The sequence below is a fragment of the Panthera uncia genome, chromosome D4, assembly GCF_023721935.1.
Source record: "Panthera uncia isolate 11264 chromosome D4, Puncia_PCG_1.0, whole genome shotgun sequence".
NCBI classification, from domain to species: Eukaryota; Metazoa; Chordata; class Mammalia; order Carnivora; family Felidae; genus Panthera; species Panthera uncia.
In genome coordinates this window covers 79,064,297-79,082,892 of record NC_064807.1, presented here as the reverse complement: position 1 = coordinate 79,082,892, position 18,596 = coordinate 79,064,297, and the positions used below count along the sequence as shown (strand labels likewise).

General features: G+C 49.5%; 1 protein-coding gene across 3 annotated transcripts in view; it reads right to left on the bottom strand.

Annotated features, from left to right (window-relative positions):
* MORN5 (MORN repeat containing 5) overlaps window positions 1-18,526 on the bottom strand; it is a 30,175-nt gene extending 11,649 nt beyond the window's left edge. The window contains exons 1-4 of one of the 3 annotated variants that reach the window (XM_049628187.1): window positions 18,389-18,519; window positions 14,779-14,926; window positions 13,068-13,179; window positions 9,295-9,426 (exon numbers count right to left, since the gene is read on the bottom strand). In XM_049628187.1, the coding sequence (XP_049484144.1) occupies window positions 9,295-9,426; window positions 13,068-13,179; window positions 14,779-14,926; window positions 18,389-18,435 (439 nt within the window). In that variant the 5' untranslated portion in view covers window positions 18,436-18,519. Of the gene's footprint in view, window positions 1-9,294; window positions 9,427-13,067; window positions 13,180-14,778; window positions 14,927-18,307 lie in introns of all 3 variants that reach the window. The other 2 variants (XM_049628195.1, XM_049628203.1) reach the window with 2 other exon arrangements.
* Window positions 18,527-18,596: the final 70 nt, after the last annotated feature.

The following is an 18,596-nucleotide window of genomic DNA, read 5'->3' as shown; positions in this document are numbered from 1 at the left end:
TTCTTTCTTTCTTTCTTTCTTTCTTTCTTTCTTTCTTTCTTTCTTTCTCTTTCTTTCTTTCTTCCTCTTCCTTCCTTCCTTCCTCTTTCTTTCTTTCTTTCTTTCTTTCTCTTTCTTTCTCTCTCTCCCTTTCTTTCTTTCTTTCTTTCTTTCTCTTTCTTCCTTCCTCTTTCTTCCTTCCTTCCTCTTTCTTTCTTTCTTTCTTTCTTTCTCTTTCTTTCTCTCTCCCTCTCTTTCTTTCTCTTTCTTTCTTTCTTTCTTTCTTTCTTTCTTTCTTTCTTTCTTTCTTTCTTTGTTTCTTCCTTTCTTTCACTAGGAAACTCCAGAACGCGCTCAGTTGCCATCTTTAGCTTTGAGTCAGCTAGACCTGGGGTCAAGTTCCAGGCCTGTGTAACTTCAGGCAAAGCATTTCACCTCGCCTTCTCCATCCGCAAAGTGGGAGTAATGGAGACGACCATTTCACAGGGTTACCGTGTGGATTAGATGAAACAAAATAAAATAAATGGCGCGACATGCTCAAACCGGTGCCTGGAACATAGGAAGCACTCAGGAAATGCTGGTTGTTTTTATTGTCCTGCTTTTCCTCCAGAAATAAAATAAGGTACCTTCATATCTCAGTGGATCCATTACTTGACTGCCATTTTAGTGACTGCACTGTGTATATTATAAGAATATACCTTGTGTTATTTACTTAGTTCCCTCCTCTTAGACATCTGGGATGCTTCCAATTTTTAACTGTTTAATAACGCCAGAGGAGGAGCACCTGGGTGGCTCAGTTGGTTAAGCGTCTGACTTCGGCTCAGGCCATGATCTCACAGTTTGTAGGTTTAAGCCCCACGTCGGGCTCTGTGCTGACAGCTCAGAGCCTGCTTTGGATTCTTGCCTCCCCCTCTCTCTGCTCCTCCCTCATTCATGCTCCGTCTCTCTCCGTCTCTCAAAAATAAGTAAAAGTTAAAAAAAATAATGCCAGAGGAATGTTGGAAGACCAAGTGTTCACTCTGCAACCCTTCTAAAGGTGGGTGGGAAGTAGATAAACAATGTTTGGGAGCTTTTCACCGATGCCTCTTTGGACAGATGACCTGGGAGCTGGCCTGGTAAAGTGGGGAGAAGAGGAAAACCTCTGGAGGCAGATGAGCCCGAATGTGAATCCTGGTTCCTGCCATTTCCTGGGGGAAATTCTCTAGCCTCAGTTCCGAGCCTCCGTTTCCGCACTTGTCAAGCGGGGATCACGGCAACACTCCCCGCTCTCTTAGCTGGGTGTCTGGGGCACAGTAAATGCTCAGTCAATGTCACAGCTCACCGCATCACCATAGCGTGAGGGGGAAGCCAGCCGTCACCTCCCCAAGACTCCAGATCACACAGACCAGGTCTCTTTTTTGGACCCCAATTCATACTCCTCCCCCTGTTGTCCATTTAACTGAGCACACATTCAAATGAGGCTTGTGATCCTGATTTTGAATTCTGTCTGGAACCCACAGGTTCAAACGCAAAGGGGCCCTCTCTGCAAATAATCACTGGTATGTGATATTTTTAAGAAGCCAAGGCCATTGTTTCTGATTGAAGGAAAGTTGGTGCTATTTTGAAGAGCAGAACGATTAAGCGGTGGCGTTATCTCTTTAACCATTGGGAATTATACGCTGTTTGAAAGATTTGTGAGCTCTAGGACATTTGCCAGATGTGCTTGATTCGACATTTCAGACAACAAAGGGGATAATGTTGGCGGGAATCTTGACGGCATTTCTGATGATCAGGATATTCTTTGAGGATGGTACTGAGACCTTTCGGGGAAGAATTTCAGCTTTTACATAAACTAATTTGGGATGCTCACTCTCTGTCTTCCACAAAGCAAATTTAGTTCATTGTTAGTTGTATATGTTAAAATGGTTACGAGGGTTTTTTCCTTTGAATATTAATAATGTGCCTTTCATCTGAGACACTCGCATGGGGTGTCATTAATTGCGGGGAGGGAATAAGGATTAGTGGTGCAGTTATTTTGCAAATGATTCCTACCAGTAACGTGGAGGCAAGCCACAGCCACACGAAGAGACACACGTACAAACCGCTAACGTGGCCCTGGCTTATCATTCCTGAGCAGAATGACAGGGACGGGGAGGAGGGTAAGGGTTAATCTCCCAATTTCCCACCATATTAAGGGTAATTATCCCCAGTATCTTCGAATGCTTCCTTATTGGCCCACAGTGTGTAAAGGACCCTTTATCAAATAACGTAGCATCTCGCTTTGGGGACGGTGGTGTTTTTGTCTTAAGACTCTACAATGGACCTTTTCGTTCATTTAGGAACATTGCAGAGCTCCAGCGGGGGGCAGGGACTGGGCTTCCTGCAGGAACAACTATGAATGAGCCACGGCTCCGTCAAGGAAGGGAGATGACCCAGTAAAGAATAAACCAGGACACAAAGCCAAGAAGAACAGAATGTGGGCAAGAGTTGGGTTCGTCTCCGACTCTGTCACCGGCTGGCTGTCTGATGGGGGGCAACGTATCAACCTATCTAAGACCAGGTGTCCTCATTGCAAACCGAGGCTTCTAAGAATGACCCACTTGGGATGACAGGAAAGAGCAGAGGAGATAAGCAGGTACGGTGCTTAGCAAGGGGCTGGCAAGGGTCCCCTACATTCCCTGAGCTGTGGATGTTCCGGGAGCGTCCCATGCCATTCTTCCATGGCCTCCTGTCACGTGCCAACCACAGAGAGGTGTGGAGGACCGTGGCAGGTGGAGAGGAGGGGGAAGGGCATCCTGGGCTGGGGGAGGACATGAGGTAAGAAGAACACAGGTGTGTTTATCGGTGGAAGCAGCTCGTCTGGCTGAGCTGGAACATGGGGTGGAAGAGAGAGGACGGTGAAAGATGAGCCGGGAGGCTCTAAAGGCCACAATCAAGGGCCTGCAGGGCCCAGTGTTTCGGCAGTATTTCGTTTCCCAAGCAAAACCCCCAAGGAGGCAGACGGATGTGGCACATCCAGGCTCGTTTCTCCTGGCAGCCTCCTTGTCTCTCCAGCACCCAGAGAAACCTCAGCAAATCCCAGGGCCTCCCTCTCCTCCAGCCTGAGTCAGTAATCACCATGATACCAGTCACAACCGCCAACCACAGGACACGAACACTGGGCCAGGTGTCTTACACAGTCAATCTCATTTTCCCTAACCTCCAGATTAAGTACTACTAGAAGGCCCATTTTACAGACGAGGAAACTGAGCCTCCAAAAGGAGACAAGGAATAAGCTAGCCAGTGGTGGATCCAGGACCAGAGGGCGGCCAGAGGTGTGGATTCCAGATCCTGGGCTTTTAACCACCACACCAGGCTCTCTCTCTGACCTCTCCCAGTTTCCCATGGGAGGCAAGTCCTAGCTCCGTCTCTATTTTGCTTCGTGTCTGCTGTATTGATTGGAAATACTGCCTGCATTGAGTTGCTACCTCTTATGGTTCTATGGTCCCAACAAAGGCAGCAGCAAAGTGCATAGGAAGACCACCGGACCTGCAGTGAGATGGGAGCGGGTTTGCATCCAGCCTCACCTCCAGCAGTCTGTCGTCTGCCATTCACTACTGGAGACCTAGTTCCCTAACGCCAGGCCACACGCGTTCCCAGCTCACTGGATGTGTGGGAAGTCTACCTGAGATGCAGTGCTCCTGAGCCCAAAAGCTTTAAGGTGGGCACCAGAAATGACTGACGCCACTGGGGCTCGGACAGCAGGGAGTGGTGGGGACCTGGGCGGTACATGCCCCAAGTAGGTACACAGGCCAGCCAAGCACAGACCATGCAGACCAGATTGGGCCAGAGGGTTGCTGCTTTGAGACCTTTGATGCGTAAGCTTTTAAGCTTTTCAAAGCTTAAGCAGCTTTGAAAACTTGGGAGGTGTGGAGAAATACAATGGATTGTTTTTACTATTCACAATAATAAGTTGTCTGTTACGTGCCGGGGACTGAATATTGTATAATTTGTTGAAGAATATGAGGGGCTTGTAGGCAGGTCCCCTGCCTGCCCACCTGCTTTTCTTCCATAAACATTTAATCAGCTCCAAGTCTGGGGACCTATGTGAGGTGCTGGGGGACCCGGTGATAAATCAGACATAGTCACCTGGTCCCTGTCCTCAAGAAGCTGCTGGTCTAGCGGGGGAGCTAGCCAAATAAAGATGCTTCTGCAGTTATGGGCTAAGTGCTGTTAGGGAGGCTGGTGGGGCATGGAGGAGAGACACCTAACCCAAAGGAGCAGGAGACAGAGGGGACGGGAGGAGGTTGGTCAGGGAAGGCTGCTTAGGACAACGATCTATCAATGGTTGGTCCCAAACTTCACGAGGGTTGTGAAATCCACTCAGTGCCTAGCAACCAGGATTTTTAAAAATTAAATAGGGACACCTAGGTGGCTCAGTCGGTTAAGCGTCCGACTCTCGATTTCTGCTCAGGTCATGATCTCACGGTTCGTGACTTCGAGCCCCGCATCAGACTCTGCGCTGACTGTGCAGAGCTTCCCTTGGGAGTCTCTGTCTCCCTCTCTGCCCCTCTCCTGCCCTCTGTCTCTCTCAAAATAAATAAATAAACTTAAAAAATTAAAATAGAAAATATCCTAGTACATCATGTGTACAAAGAATACATACAAATGTGTGTGTGTTTGTGTGTACTGGGTTGTGATGTACGTTGCTGCTTACTGTGGGCCTGGGTCCAAAGGTTTGAGAGCCACAGTCTGAGAGAACGCTTGCCTGCTCAGATCCCCAAAGCCCGGCACACGGTGGACACTCAAAGGCTTTTTGGTGAGTGGAAGGATAGATTTAAATTCTCATCCGATTCCAGCGAGCAGGTACATCCTCCCCAGGTAAGAAAGGCATTCTCAAAACCCAAGTCTAGCAAACCCGGGGTTGTCAGGCATGGTTCGTAGTTCAGCGGGCTAGGACTTTCCCATCAGGTCTGGGGGGTGAAGCAGTGCGAGGCAGGGAAGGAGCCAGGGCCTTCCAGAGAGGCCCGAGGGTGAACCAAAGGCGACCCTCCTGCTGGTGCCCTAGCCTGTGACCTCTTATAAAAAGAGCGTCCCTGGCCCTGACCCAGCCAAGGTGGCATGTACTTCGTAATAGCAGTGGCTCAGGCCACTCTGTTTATTCTGGGATGGCCTCAGGCACCACCTTAGGTCCGCACGGCAGGCAGCCCTGTACCTTCAGGAGGCCAACAGGAAGCACTGTTTATGGGGGCAGACCAGAATGCAGGGGAGAAAGGGCCCCGGAGAAAACAGGAGATGGACAGAAGTCCGGATCAGTCCCTGGCAGGGTGAGGTGAGTCAAAGGTAATGACTAGGTGGCCATACGCAGAGACTCCTTTTAGTGGTTTTCAGGACGCTCCAAGCTCGATCTGTCCTATAATATCAGGACCAAAATACTCCCTGGCTACCTTTCTCCTCCATCACAGACTCTTAAGGTTGGAAGGACCCTAGGAATTATCCAGCCTGACCCCCTCATTTTACAGATGAAGAGCAAGGGGCCCAGAGAGGGAAGGCACTGGCCCAGGGTCAGCCAGCAGGCAGGCCGAGAGCTGGGCCCGGACTCGGAACCTGGGCCTCTGGCACAGAGCACGGGGGCCCGAAACCCTTCAGGTGCTCCTCTCTCGCCATCTCGCCATCTTTCCGATCTAGTTTTACCCCCTTTGGCCCCTTCCCTATATGCAACCAGAGAAATCTCTCCAAATGATGAATCAGTTACTACACTACCCTTCCCTTGTTCCCCCTACTGCTCTTCCCCTTCCCACCCCTCGGGCTTCCTCTCTTACATTTCTTCCCTGGACATACTGTTGTCTCATGCTCCCAAACCACTTGTAGCCCCTAAGTAGGCAGCGATCTCCCACATCTTATCCTTAGCACGTGCTGTTCCCTCTGCCTCGAACACTCTTCCCAACCCTGCTGCACGTGTCTGCTCTTGTTTAGGCTTCTCGTTAGATCTTGCTCTTTCCGGGAAACCTTGCTGGCCCACTGACCCTGACCTCCAGGGACCTACTAGGTTCTCTTGTGGCAACCCTGATTTACTGTCGGTTTCTCCTTCTCCCTGAGAGAAGACTCTATGATGCTGCCTAACCCAGAGTCAGAGCCACGGCAACTAACCACTAAGTGTTTGTGGACCAGTCATCGGTGTCCATCCTTCTCCAAAACTCCTAAGAATGGCCTTCCCTTCTCATGATGCATTTTTAAAGGCTATTGTTTTTTTCAGAGCAGTTTTTTTTTTAAATTTTTTTTTCAACGTTTTTATTTATTTTTGGGACAGAGAGAGACAGAGCATGAACGGGGGAGGGGCAGAGAGAGAGGGAGACACAGAATCGGAAACAGGCTCCAGGCTCCGAGCCATCAGCCCAGAGCCTGACGCGGGGCTCGAACTCACGGACCGCGAGATCGTGACCTGGCTGAAGTCGGACGCTTAACCGACTGCGCCACCCAGGCGCCCCTTCAGAGCAGTTTTAGATGCGCAACAAAATTGAGAGGAAGGCACAGAAATTTTGTGTATACCCCCTGCCCCCACATATGCGTGGCCTTCCCATTGTCAGCATTCTCCACCAGAGTGGGTGCCTCTGGGGACGCTACACCAACACCTCATAGTCATCCAAAGTTTACATTCGGGTTCACTCTGGTGCGTACTTTCGACGGGGCCGGAAAAACGTATAACGACATAGAGCCATCACTGTAGTGTCATACAGAGTAACTTCATTGCCCTAAAAATCCTCAGTGCTCTATCTGTTTGTGCCATGATGCATTTTCAATTTTATTACCAAGCATGGCTTGGTAGGATTCTGGGAACCACAATTTCTGATTCCCTAGTCATGCCATGCCTTTTTTTTTATGCCTCTGTGTCTTTGCATATGCTGTTCCCTCTACATGGAATGCTCTTCCCCAACATCCTTGCTAACAAAATCCCTGCTCATTCTTTAAGACCTAACACTTAGGATACCTTTTTCCTGACTGACACCCTATATCCCAGCCAGGTGGTCAGTCCCCCTCACCCCTGCTCAATCGCCCTTCATCCCCAGGACTTCCCCCAGAGGGAGGGGGGAGGAACTCCCCCCTTAGGAAGAAAGGCGAGAGCATCTTTGCATTTGTATGAAGGCTCCTCCCAACGAGTCACACAGAAGGGCACGAGTTACGTCTGTAGGACAGAAGACTAAGTATGGACGCCAAACAACAACCAAAGGGTGTCGGGACTGTGCCAGTGACCGAGCTGCTAACTCTCAGCTCCAAACCTACCATTCTATTCTCACTTTGCAGTCGGGACCAAGCTGTGGGACACATCTCTGCTCTGCCGGCTGGCCCCCAGTTAGATGCTGCCAGGCACGTGGAGGCAGAGGGGAACACGCTCTTTTCTGTGTTGCTGGTTGCTCGTCAGTGTCAATGTCAGCAATGCGGCCCAACTCACTTCCAATTTACAGTTCTCCCCGGGATCCTACCATCCGCTTTATGGCTCTCTCTCCAGAAGCCCCGCTGGGCAGCGGCCCCTCCCCGGAGGTCTGGGTTGCTGCTTCTGGGGGGCCCTCTCTTGACCCTCTAGGTTCTAATAGCCCAGTCTCCGGCTCCTCCCCCAGTTCTTGAGGTAGTAGTCACTCCCTGCAGTTATTTATTTATTCTGTCACCTCGATGCTCTTTCAGTACTCCAGTATCTATTTAACTAATTTCCTGATACGAAGTTCACTCTGTCCTCCTGTCTGGACCCTGCCTGATACAGAGACAGAGTTCCTGCTCACATGGATCTTACAGTCTAGTGGAACAGACAGACGTTCAAGCAATTAATCACACAAATGAGGCTTTAATTACAGTTGAAATAAGTGCTGGGAAGGAAAAGTACAAAGTATATTAGCATATTAATGGCCCTGAGAAGCCCTTCAATAAATGAAATTGTTGAGCATTGTTTCACTCAGTATCTCTTTAGCTTACTCAATCAAGAAACTTCATAGAGAGCCTATTAACATCCAGGAGAATTAGTGTTCTACAGAATCTACCCTGTCAATGGCAAATGGGAAGTCATTAAAGCAAACTGCCAGGAGACGTGGAATGTGAACATTTGCCACGCTCCCCGCAGTAGCCCCCGGTGGGGTAGCGCTATTTCCGCTCCAGGATTCAGCCAGAAGATCAGCTGACCATTCCCTTTACTCTTACTTCAGCACCACAAGGCAACTTTCTGATGACCACTGACTCCCTGAGTAAATGCCCCTGTAGGGAGAGGAGGCTCTCTCCCTGCTGGCTCTCATCAGCCAGCCCAGGCCTCCTGGTCTCCCTGGAAGTTTCGTTCTGATTTTAGAGCAGGGTTTCTTGACCCAGGTCTTAAGAAGTACTCCTTAAGACTATATGCAAAATGTGCACGCGTGTGTGTGTGTGTGTGCATATGCATGTTTATGTGTGTGCACACACATTTTTCTAGGAAGAGGGTCCATTGTTCTTGTTATTCCTAGTGGGACTGTGTCTCTAGGAAAGTGAAAGGTTCCGAATCACCATGTTAAAGGAAAGTGTCCTTACTTGTACACTGGCCTCCTCTGAGTTTGGTCACCATAAGTCTGATCAGCTCGTGTCCGCTCACCAGCTGAGGTCCTGGAACCTCCAAGGTACTCCCATGGCTGAGGGCGCCAGCCAGCATTCTGGTACCACATGGTATCATTCACCTTCTCGACATTTACCTGTGCTATTTCCTCTCTGGAAAGCCTCTCCCCATGCCCTGTGGCCAACTCCCAGTTACTCGTTAGGTCTCATTTTAGCTGTCACTTCCTTCTTGAAACCCTCTGAATTTCCAATTCTGGATGAGGTATCCCTTCTCTGTGCTCCCACAGCATCCTTCCCACCTCCCTGGGACTCCCCGCCTTCACCTCTCCCCCTGCCCCAATCTGGGGCCACGTTTTCCCCTTTTACTGGGCTTATTCCATGATGCGATCAACCCTTTCTGGTGCTTGTCTGCTACCTGTCAAAACATAAGCTCCATGAGGAAGGGGGTTGGTGTCCAGCTTTGGTGCCTGTAGTGTCTAGCGTTTAGTAAGTGTTCATTAAATACGAGTCAAAGGGAAGCACGCAAAAATATGTACTTTAATCCTTTCCGTGCTATGCTTATCTGCAGTCACAGTTAACCACAAGTGTCCTTTGCCTCATTCTATGACTGTATCGTATAGACTTGTCATCCGTAAGAACTCCCAATTGTGAAACAGATAATAATTTTTGGCTTTTATCAGCAAAAGTTTCTTTCTCACCAAATGCACACAGGTGTGTGCACACATATGCACAAACCTATGGGTAAATGAGAGGAGAGAAAACATGTGCCACAGGGTGTCAGAATGAACATACCTGCATTTCTCAAAAAGCGGTTCCTATAGTCTTTGATTATCCTTGTGACTGGGTCATAGAAGCCATCTCCACAATCGTAACAGCCTTCAGGGATTTTTCTAGGCGGGTCCATATTGGTGACTTGAGAGATCCCTTGAAAAGATACAGTGGATAATCAGCTCACTACCGAGGCCAAATCTAAACCTGGTCTCCCTAATGTCCACTTTTGGCTGGTTGCTCATGTGAGTATCTGCTACCGCCCTTGGGCTGAACACTCCCGATTCAGAGCAGCAGGAGCAGTGCCCGAGAGCAGCTTCCTGAAAACGGCTCTGTGAGCAGGGTCTTGGGGACTAGACCCGCAACTTCTTTCCTTGACCCCATCCTCCATTTCTAGGGACACCAGGCCAAAGGGCATAGGTTGTGGAGGCAGAGAGACCGTGAGGGTGCATCACAGTCAGCCATGTGGACAGAAAGGCATGTCTGGCAGAAGGATGGAGGCATGAGTCATCAGGCCTTACTCAGGAAACCGTGTGGAGCAGGGCGTATGTAAGGAGAACCGTAGGAAGAAATGCGTCGGGTGGGCAAGGATCCAGGAATGCAGAATTTTGACTCTTACCAAAATGACCACAACAGCTGCCATTTAGTGAGTGACTATCTTGTGCCTGGAAATTCATTAACTCCTGCCAGTGTCATTTAATTCTCACAGCATCCAGTGGCCCCATTTCAGATAAAGAAACTGAGTCTCAAAGAGGTCAAGTAACTTGCCCAAGACTCTCCAGCTAGGAAGCAGCTAGAAACCTGGCCGTGAAACCTACAGGTTAATCCGCTGATGTCCCGGGCACCGCTGACAGGACCAGGGGCGTCCAAACCACCAGGAGCTCAAGAGGAGCTGGTGCACCTTGTAGGTCACACTGCCCTGCATGTTGTGTATCTTGAAAGGCTGAGGCCTGAGTAATGGGTGCAAGGTTGGAATAAATAACTTCTAGGGATCTTTCTAATGTGTGTTTCCTGTAATTCCCTGTCCTCTGGACTGAGGGCTGGATGCCCACCGAGCATAGCACCATGTTCACGGCTCGTGGCAGGGGGTGGGGGTGGGGGGGTGGGTTCAGTCCTGTGCACAGCTGCTCCTATGTTGGTTAAGGATAACCCCTCTGTGTATTATTGGCTAACAGTTACGGAGCACTTATTCCGTGCCGAACACTCTCCAGCCATTCTCTCCCCGGAGCCTCATGCCAGTGCTGTCTCACAGATACTCAGCGAGGAGGAGGGGCAGCCTTAAGCTTCCCCCCCCCCCCACCCTTGAGGCTAAGAGGCGGCTGTCGCAGAGCTCTGCCAAGTTCCCAGTGACGTGGGAAGGCAGTGGGTACTTAGGATAAAGCTGCTGTGTTGGGAATTGCTGGAGGAGAAGGAAGGATGCCAGGAAGGTCACCGCACTGCCTACGAGCCCCACCTCTGACAAAACCAGCTGAGTGTCTCCATGTGGCAGCTGAGTGTCTGTGGCCAGGGGCTCTCTCTCTGCCTACAGGCTTCAGTCAGGGTGATGAGCCCATGACAAAGTCCAGGCCCTGTCGTGACTAGCCCAGGGGGAGCCGTTTACAAGGTTCTTAAGTGGCATCTAGCCTGGCAGCTCCTGGTAGGAAGAGACTGTGCCCTCTGCTCTCAGGCCCCCAGCGGTCCAGCCAGTGTCTGACCCAGAGTAGGTACTCAGGAAATTCAATGTCATTGCCTTAATTCCCACACCCCCATCTCTCCCTGCTGTGAAGTCAGTATTATCCTCCCTGTGTAACTCTTTTCTGATGCCTACTGTGTGCTCAGCAACGTGCCAGGCACTGAGGACACATCAGTGAATAAGACTGACCCCCCGCCCTCATAGAGCTCAGTCGACTTGGGAAGAGAGACTCTGTGCACTCATGTTAGAGCTCTGGGCACAGCCACGGCTGCTCTGCAGTATGCCACAGGGAGACCCTGCCTCGTCTGGGAATTTAGGGAAGGAACCCCAGGCTAAGGGGCATTAGGCTGAAACCTGAAGGATGGGAAGGAGTTCTCGGGGTGAAATGAGGGGTTAGAGCTTCCCAGCAGAGGGAACAGTAGGAAAGATCATGGCCTTTTCAAGGAATAGAGGTATAGCCAGTATGGCGAAGGAGGAGAGACTATCCAAGAAAGACAGGTAGTATGGGATGAGGTTGGGGACAGCAGCAGGAGCGAGAGAATGCAGGTCATTTTAAGAATTTGGAACCTTATCTTGAGGGTAGTGAGGAGGCACTGAAGAGTATGTGGTAGGGGTGGGGGCGGGGGAGTGTCAATCCAGTCATGTTCCTCAAAGATGAGGGTAGAGTGACTGCAGAGTGTAGAATGGCCCAGAGTGAGTCAAACCTAGATCTCGGGTAAGGGATTATGTGAAGAACACATGAATGAATATATTTAAGAGGTAGAATCCACGGGACGAGGTAGCTGCTTGTACATGGGGAAAGAAGGCAGGACTCAGCCCATCTAGGTGGGCCGGAGAGACAGTCTCTGAGGGAGCAATCACCGGGGGAGAAGGGGCTGGTGGGGAAGGTAACGAGTTCAGTGTAGACAAAGTGAGGGATGACAAACACAGGTGTTGGGGAAGTTGGCTGCAGGAACCCAGGGCTCAGGGATTTTGATTTCCATTGGAAGCTGATGGTATAAATGAAGGCTTAGAAGCGAATCAGCTTGTTTAGGGATAGGGTACAGAAGGAGAACAGAATAGGGCTTAAGGACGGAGAGCCCTGGGAACCCCCAAATTAATAACTGGGGTGGGGGGAGGAGCTGACAAAGGAGACAAAGGGAGAGAAGGCTCACCTGATCCACTAACTGATTCAAGGTGACATAGCCACGGTTTGAGCCAGGTTTGATTCCACCCTGGGTGCTTTCTGGAGGTTTCTGCCCTCATGGAGGCTGACTTGCACAGGCTCATCTAGCTATTGACAGGGAATTTAGGACTCAAACCCAGACCTTCCAGTTCCAGGCTCAGTCAACTACACCCCATCATCTCCTAAGTTAGGATTTATTCTTATAATTTGAAAAGTCACTGTCCCACGTGTCATTCTGGATGCATTGTCTCAGCCGTGTCAGAAACTATGCTCTTGAGGTGCAGCGGACCTCGCACAAGCCCCCGAGACACAGAGGAGCCCCTTAAGTGGCTGCTCTCTGAGTCCAGAGTCTAGGCCCAAATGTAACCCTCCGTGACGGAGCACGGTTTCTGATGATACAGGGAATGCAGAGAGGAAGACTTGGGCCCCCTGGGAACTCCGCTCCTGGGAAGCATGTCTGGACCCCTGGGCCTCGGCTTCCTCCAATACAACATGGGACCAGACCGGCAGGCATGGCAGGGTCATCTGGAGATTCTGGAGAGCCCCAGCTAGCACTTGATACACGGAGCTCGTGCTCCTTCGGTGCTGCTCGATTTCTGTGCTACAGCTGGTTCTAGGAATAACATGGCTGAGATGGACCGTGCGCCCACCGTGAGCAAGACGTTGCTATAAACCCTATACATGCCTTATCTTACTTTCAACACACTTGTGGGGTGGATGATGCTATCGTCCCATTTCGCAGTAGAGAAACTGAGGCACAGAACTGTGAACGCCCTGCCTGTGGTCCCTAGCTGGTACGGCGGAGATGTGAGGACTGGTCTTTCTGGCTCTACAACCTGGCTCTTTTGTGTCCTGCGGCCTGTGCTCAATGCCTCCTCTCTTTTGGGTTCCTTCAATAGGCCACGGTCCTTCGTTCCCCTCTCGGTCTGGGTGTGAAGAAAAGGGCGGGTGCCCAGGTACCTGCAGGCTTCAAGCCATTGCAGATCTCGGTGTAAAACCTCCGGTCATAGCCGTCACAGTAATGCCAGTGCTCGGCATCGTACTGCAGCCCGTCCGAGAAGGTGTACGTGCCCTGGAAGACAAGGAGCATGCGTGCAGGCATGAGGCTGCCCTTCTGCCAAGAAGGACGGATGTCAAGGGGAGAGGTGGCTTTCTTATTGCCGCAGAAGAGAAGTGATAACTATCACAGCCATTATGGCTGTGATGATTAGAAGGAATGGCGACAGTGCTGGGCTCTCTGTGACTGGCACTCAAAATGTGGCAACTCACTGCGCAATGCTGGGCAGATGACCGAGCCCTTGGTTTCCTCGTTTGCAAAACTGCATGATAAGAATATATATGTCATAGGGTCGATTCAATGAGATAGCACTGGCAAAGCATCTAGCACAGTGCCTGGCATAGAGTAAACATTCAGTCGTAGCTGAAAAGGTCATGGCCATCAGTCATAGCCCTTTGTCCAAACATGTACGTTCTGCTTTTGCTGCCTTAGCGCTGAAGGAATCCCCAGGATGTAGAGGTCGCTTTGGCCAGGGCGTCAGGAAACATAGGTGGAAATTCCGATACTATTAATTCACTGTGTGACCTTGGATAAGTCATATCCCCTTCCTGGGGCTTAGAGTCTCCAAGCTGTAAAACGAGGAATGTTTCTTAACCTTCTTAAGGTGGCTATTAGTAAAACCAATGACAGCAATAGACCTTTCCTCAGAGAAAACTGTTCTCCCGTATAAATCAGGACATTGCACTGGCTCCCTGAACTGTATTCATGGCCCACAAATACTAGGTGGGATTAGGTGGGTCAGATGTTTGTCATGATACCGGTACCGGGACAGCAGCAGTTCTATGACCTGGCACTGAGTGCCAGCTCTATGCCAGGTACTGAGCAAAGGGCTTAGAGATATCGCCTCATTTGCATTCACAACAACGCTAGGAAGTGGCTAGTACTATTCTGGCAGGCTAATAATGATTCCCCAAGGATATCCACACATAAATGCTGGAACCTGTAAAAATGTTAACCCTATGTGGCGAATGGTACTTTGCAGGTGTGATTAAGTTAAGGATCTTGAAATGGGGAGATTTTCCTGGATTATCTGGGTGGGCCCAGTATAATTGTGAAGGTCTTTATAAGAGGGAAGCGAGGGGGCCAGAGAGATAGAAGACGAGATGATGGAAAACGCAGAGAGAAGGAGAGGTGACGATGGAGGCGGAAGTCAGAGTGATGCAGGAGGCAGGAAGCTTCTAGAAGATGGAAAAGGTAAGGAAATGGATTCTCCCGTTCAGCCTCTGGAAGGAATGCAGCCTTGCTGACCTATTTTAGACTTTTGACTTCCAGAACTGTAAGGTAATACATCTCTGTTGTTTTAAGGCACTGGGTTTGTAGTAATTTGTTACAGTAGCAACATGATGTACAACTATTGTCCCAGTTTATAGGGGAAGTCGTGGGCCCAAGGTCACACAGTTAGTGGCACAATAGGATTCAAACTCATCATGGCCTCTCCAGGGGCCCTTCTGGATCCAGAGGAGAGGATTCCAGAACCCTGGGAGATCAGTAGGAAGGGAGAAGAGGGAATGGAAGGAGGTGGGCACTGGATGGAGAGGTCAGGGTGCTCCATAGTGGGGGATTTTCCTGTCCAAGGCTTTGCTCTCTGCAACCTCCCCTCCTCAGGCTGATCACCTTCACGGCCAGTCCCTTTTCCCAAATGGCATCATAGCGGCTCCCGTTGGGGAAGTACAGGGTTCCTTGGCCATGAAACATGCCGTCCTTCATTTCCCCAACATACTTTGTTTCGGTAGGGAGGAGGTATTCGGCTTCGCCCTCCATCCTGCAAGGACAAAGGGAAATGATTGAACCGTGCATGGCGGCTGGAGGATCAGAGCTGACAGGCACAGGCGAGTAAATGGGAACCTCATCCTCAGGGTCCTCTGATGTTACCGTCCCGGTAATATTTTGTTCAAAACCAAACTTTTTCTCCGGTTCCCTCAAAAATTAAAAAATGAGAGGGTCTGTGTTGTTGAAGGTGGGGGCGGGTGCGGTTTTCTCGGTCTTCCACCTTACCTACAGGCTGTCCTGGAGTTCACACTTCCCTCGACACACCCGTTGGTTGGCCCAGAGAGGGGAGGGATGTGCCCAAAGCCACACAGCACTGTGAAGCAGAGACTAGGGCCAGGTGTCCTGGCAGCTCGTTCTGGGTCTTCCCTGTCCCCCATGATCAGCCTACCCCTGAGCTCTATACCACTTGTAGAGAATTTGGAAAAGGATGAAACTTAGGAGACATAGGCTTGAATCTTATTTCACCATTTCCTGGCTGTAATCTTGGAGACTTCCCTAAACCTTTTTGTTTTCCTTCCTTCCTTCCCTTTTTTCCAACAGATATTTCCAGAGCATCCACTATCTATCAACACCTACCGTACGTGGTGAGTCTGGTCTGCAGGGTACGTCCTGGTCACAACAATGATCAAGGCATACGAAGTAACCCCCCGCCCCTCGAGGGGGCTCACAGTCTAGTGGGGGACACAATGAAGTAAATACATAATGTGTGGTAATTGTCATGTGGGGGAAAGACAGGCACTTAACAGGAGCACAGGGCAGGGATGCCCAGCTTGACCAGCTGACCACTCATTTCATGTGTGAAAGTGACTGAGATTAAAGCCCAAGATCAACTCAGATAATGTATAATGATTTTCCTAGTGAAGGGTCTTCCATCCAGCGAGTGCTGAAGAAAGACACTTTCCTTCATTTCTTCGTTCCTGTATTCCTTCTCTATTCCTCCCTGCTAGCTGGAAGTCACCTCTTCTAACTCTGAACTTCTTTAGGCTTTTGTGTGTACTTCCTTTGGATGCTCAGCACTTTCTGCCTTGCATTGTACTTGTATTCCTTGTATCCCCTATTTCACTGCAGCTTCTTAATGAAGACCTTGGTATCCTTAGTTCTTGGAATCATGATTCTGCTCACACAGGTGCTCTGCAAACATCCGCTGCGTAAGGAATGGAAACAGAAGGGTGCAGTGACTGAGCAGATGACAGAAGACAGAAGATGCCACTGTGCTTGAAGCACAGTTCCTGAGCCATGCAGACCTGGGGTCACCAGGCCCGATCCAGGCCTGGCTCCACCTCTGAGCCTGTGTGACCTTGGGCAAGCCCCTTCACTCTCTGATGAGCCTGAGTTTCTCCTCTGTAAAATGGGGATAATGACAATACTCCTCCCCAAAGTTGAGATAATTGGATGAAATAATAGCTATGAAACAACGGCAGAATGCCCAATATAGAGTAAGAACTCAAAAATGATTTTGCTTTTATTCTACTGCGAGATGTGAGAGGAGAGAGAATGCCTTTTCTCCTTTATCTCTTTGCTTGAAATCACATCTACCATTTCCGTTTCCATCAAAACCCTTCTCTGAGATTAGAACCCTGCTCCCTTTTTTTAAATGGCAAACTGGAGATTCATTGTTCAGACCTTCTATAGGCATCTCCAGCTCTCCCCAAATGAAACTCATACTCTCCTCCTCCAGAGCAGCCCCTTCTCAGAGTTCTCAATTTCCACGAATGGTACCAGAATCCTCCAGGTTCAAAGCCTAGAGCCAGGCACTGAGTTGGGACTGGAGGCAGTCTCTGAGCGGGACTGGGAGCCAATCAGTTGCCAAGTCCTGACAATGTAAATTCCCGAACTTATACATCTCTCTCTTTCCTGAAGCCCCACTGCCTCTGCTTTGGTTCAGGGTCCTGCTACCTCTTCCTGGGACAACTATGGGCTCTGACTTGATCTCTCTATTTCCACTCTGCCTCCCTCCCTCGTTCTTTCCCTTCTCTTCCTCTCTTTCCTTCCCTACCATTTTTCTTTTATTCATTCAAGGCAAAAAGGCTTCATTATAAATTCAAAGTAAGTTAAAAAGGACAAACGGGGGTGCCTGGGTGGCTTAGTCAGTTAAACGACCCACCGACTTTGGCTCAGGTCATTACACTGTGGTTCATGAGTTTGAGCCCCATGTCGGGCTCTGTGCTGACAGCTCGGAGCCTGGAGCCTGCTTCAGATTCTGTGTCTTCCTCCCTCTCTGCCCCTGCTCACACTCCATCTCTCTCCCCCTCTCTCTCTCAAAAATAAATAAACATTACATTTATTTTTTTAAAAAGAAGAGATAAAGACCTCAATCCATAGTGAGGACATGATTACCATATCACAAGTTTGTTTGTTTGTTTGTTTGTTTGTTTGTTTCTTTCTTTCTTTCTTTCCTCCTTTCTTTCCTTCTTCCTTTCTTTCCTTTTCCTTCTTTTCTTACTTTCATTCTTTTATGAATTCTTTCAGCCAACATTTACTAAGTGACATATGCATTATGAGGAGAGATACAGTGCAAAGTAAATTAGATTTCCTAATGCCCAGCCCTACAAAGGATCTATCCATCAGTGGCTCCTCCCACTCACAGAACTGGGCACAGTACTCAGATCTCTGTATGCTAGAGCACAGACCCACCCTTCCAGCTCTGGCCCCCACTCTCTTTACACTCTGGCCCAAATGAACTGCCTGCTCTTCCCCCTATAGGTCCTCTGAACTATTGCTCATGTTGCTTCCTCTGCCCGGAAACATTCTTCACCTTGCATCTCTACCCACATAAATCCTACCCAATCCTCAGGGCCCATCTTCAATATTTCCTCCTCCAGAAAGCCTTCAAGGACAGCCCCAACTGGCCGTGTCCTCTGTAGAAGCCCAGCAGCAGGGCTCCATAGAAAGCTCACGAGCTTTGGAGTCAGACCTGGGTTTTGATCTCTGACCTGCCAAATGCCAATGAGGTGACTTTGAGCAAGTTACATAATTACTCCAAGCCTCACTTTTTCCATCTGTAAAATGAGGATTGTATCTATCTCATAGGGTTGCTGTGGGGAGGAGAGGATTCAGGCAAAGCCACTATCTGAAATTATCTTCCCATTTCTTTGTTTATTGGCCATACACCAACTAGACTGTAAACTCTATGAGAGCAAGGATCTTGACATTTTTTAGTATTTTTTTATCCCCAAATCTAAAACTGCAGATAGCAAACACACACGTATATATGGAATGAATATATCTCAGCTATGCTGCTTATTATGTGTGTCCTTGAGCAAGTCACTTTACTTCACTGGGTCTCATTTTTCTTAATTGTAAAATGGAAATAAACAATCATATCTGAAAGCGTTGTCCCGAAGGATAAAAGGAATAAAGTTTGTGAAAGTACCTGGCACAAAGTGCTTTGCAAAGGCAGCCGTCTTTAACCAGTCACAGATTTAAGACATAGTGAGTCAGATGAGGCCCTTACCTCCCGTCTACATATTCCCCAATATATTGGCTCCCCGTGTACTCCATGACACCAGCCTCTAGCTTCCAGCGGTTGGGATCCTGGAGTCTCAGTGCGTCCCGCCTCACTATGACAACCAAGATGGGCGGGGCCGGCTCGGAGCCCCGCCCACAGACCCCACAGGCCTTCCAGGCACTGCGCACGCTCTATGGCTCGCGGTTGGGCAGAG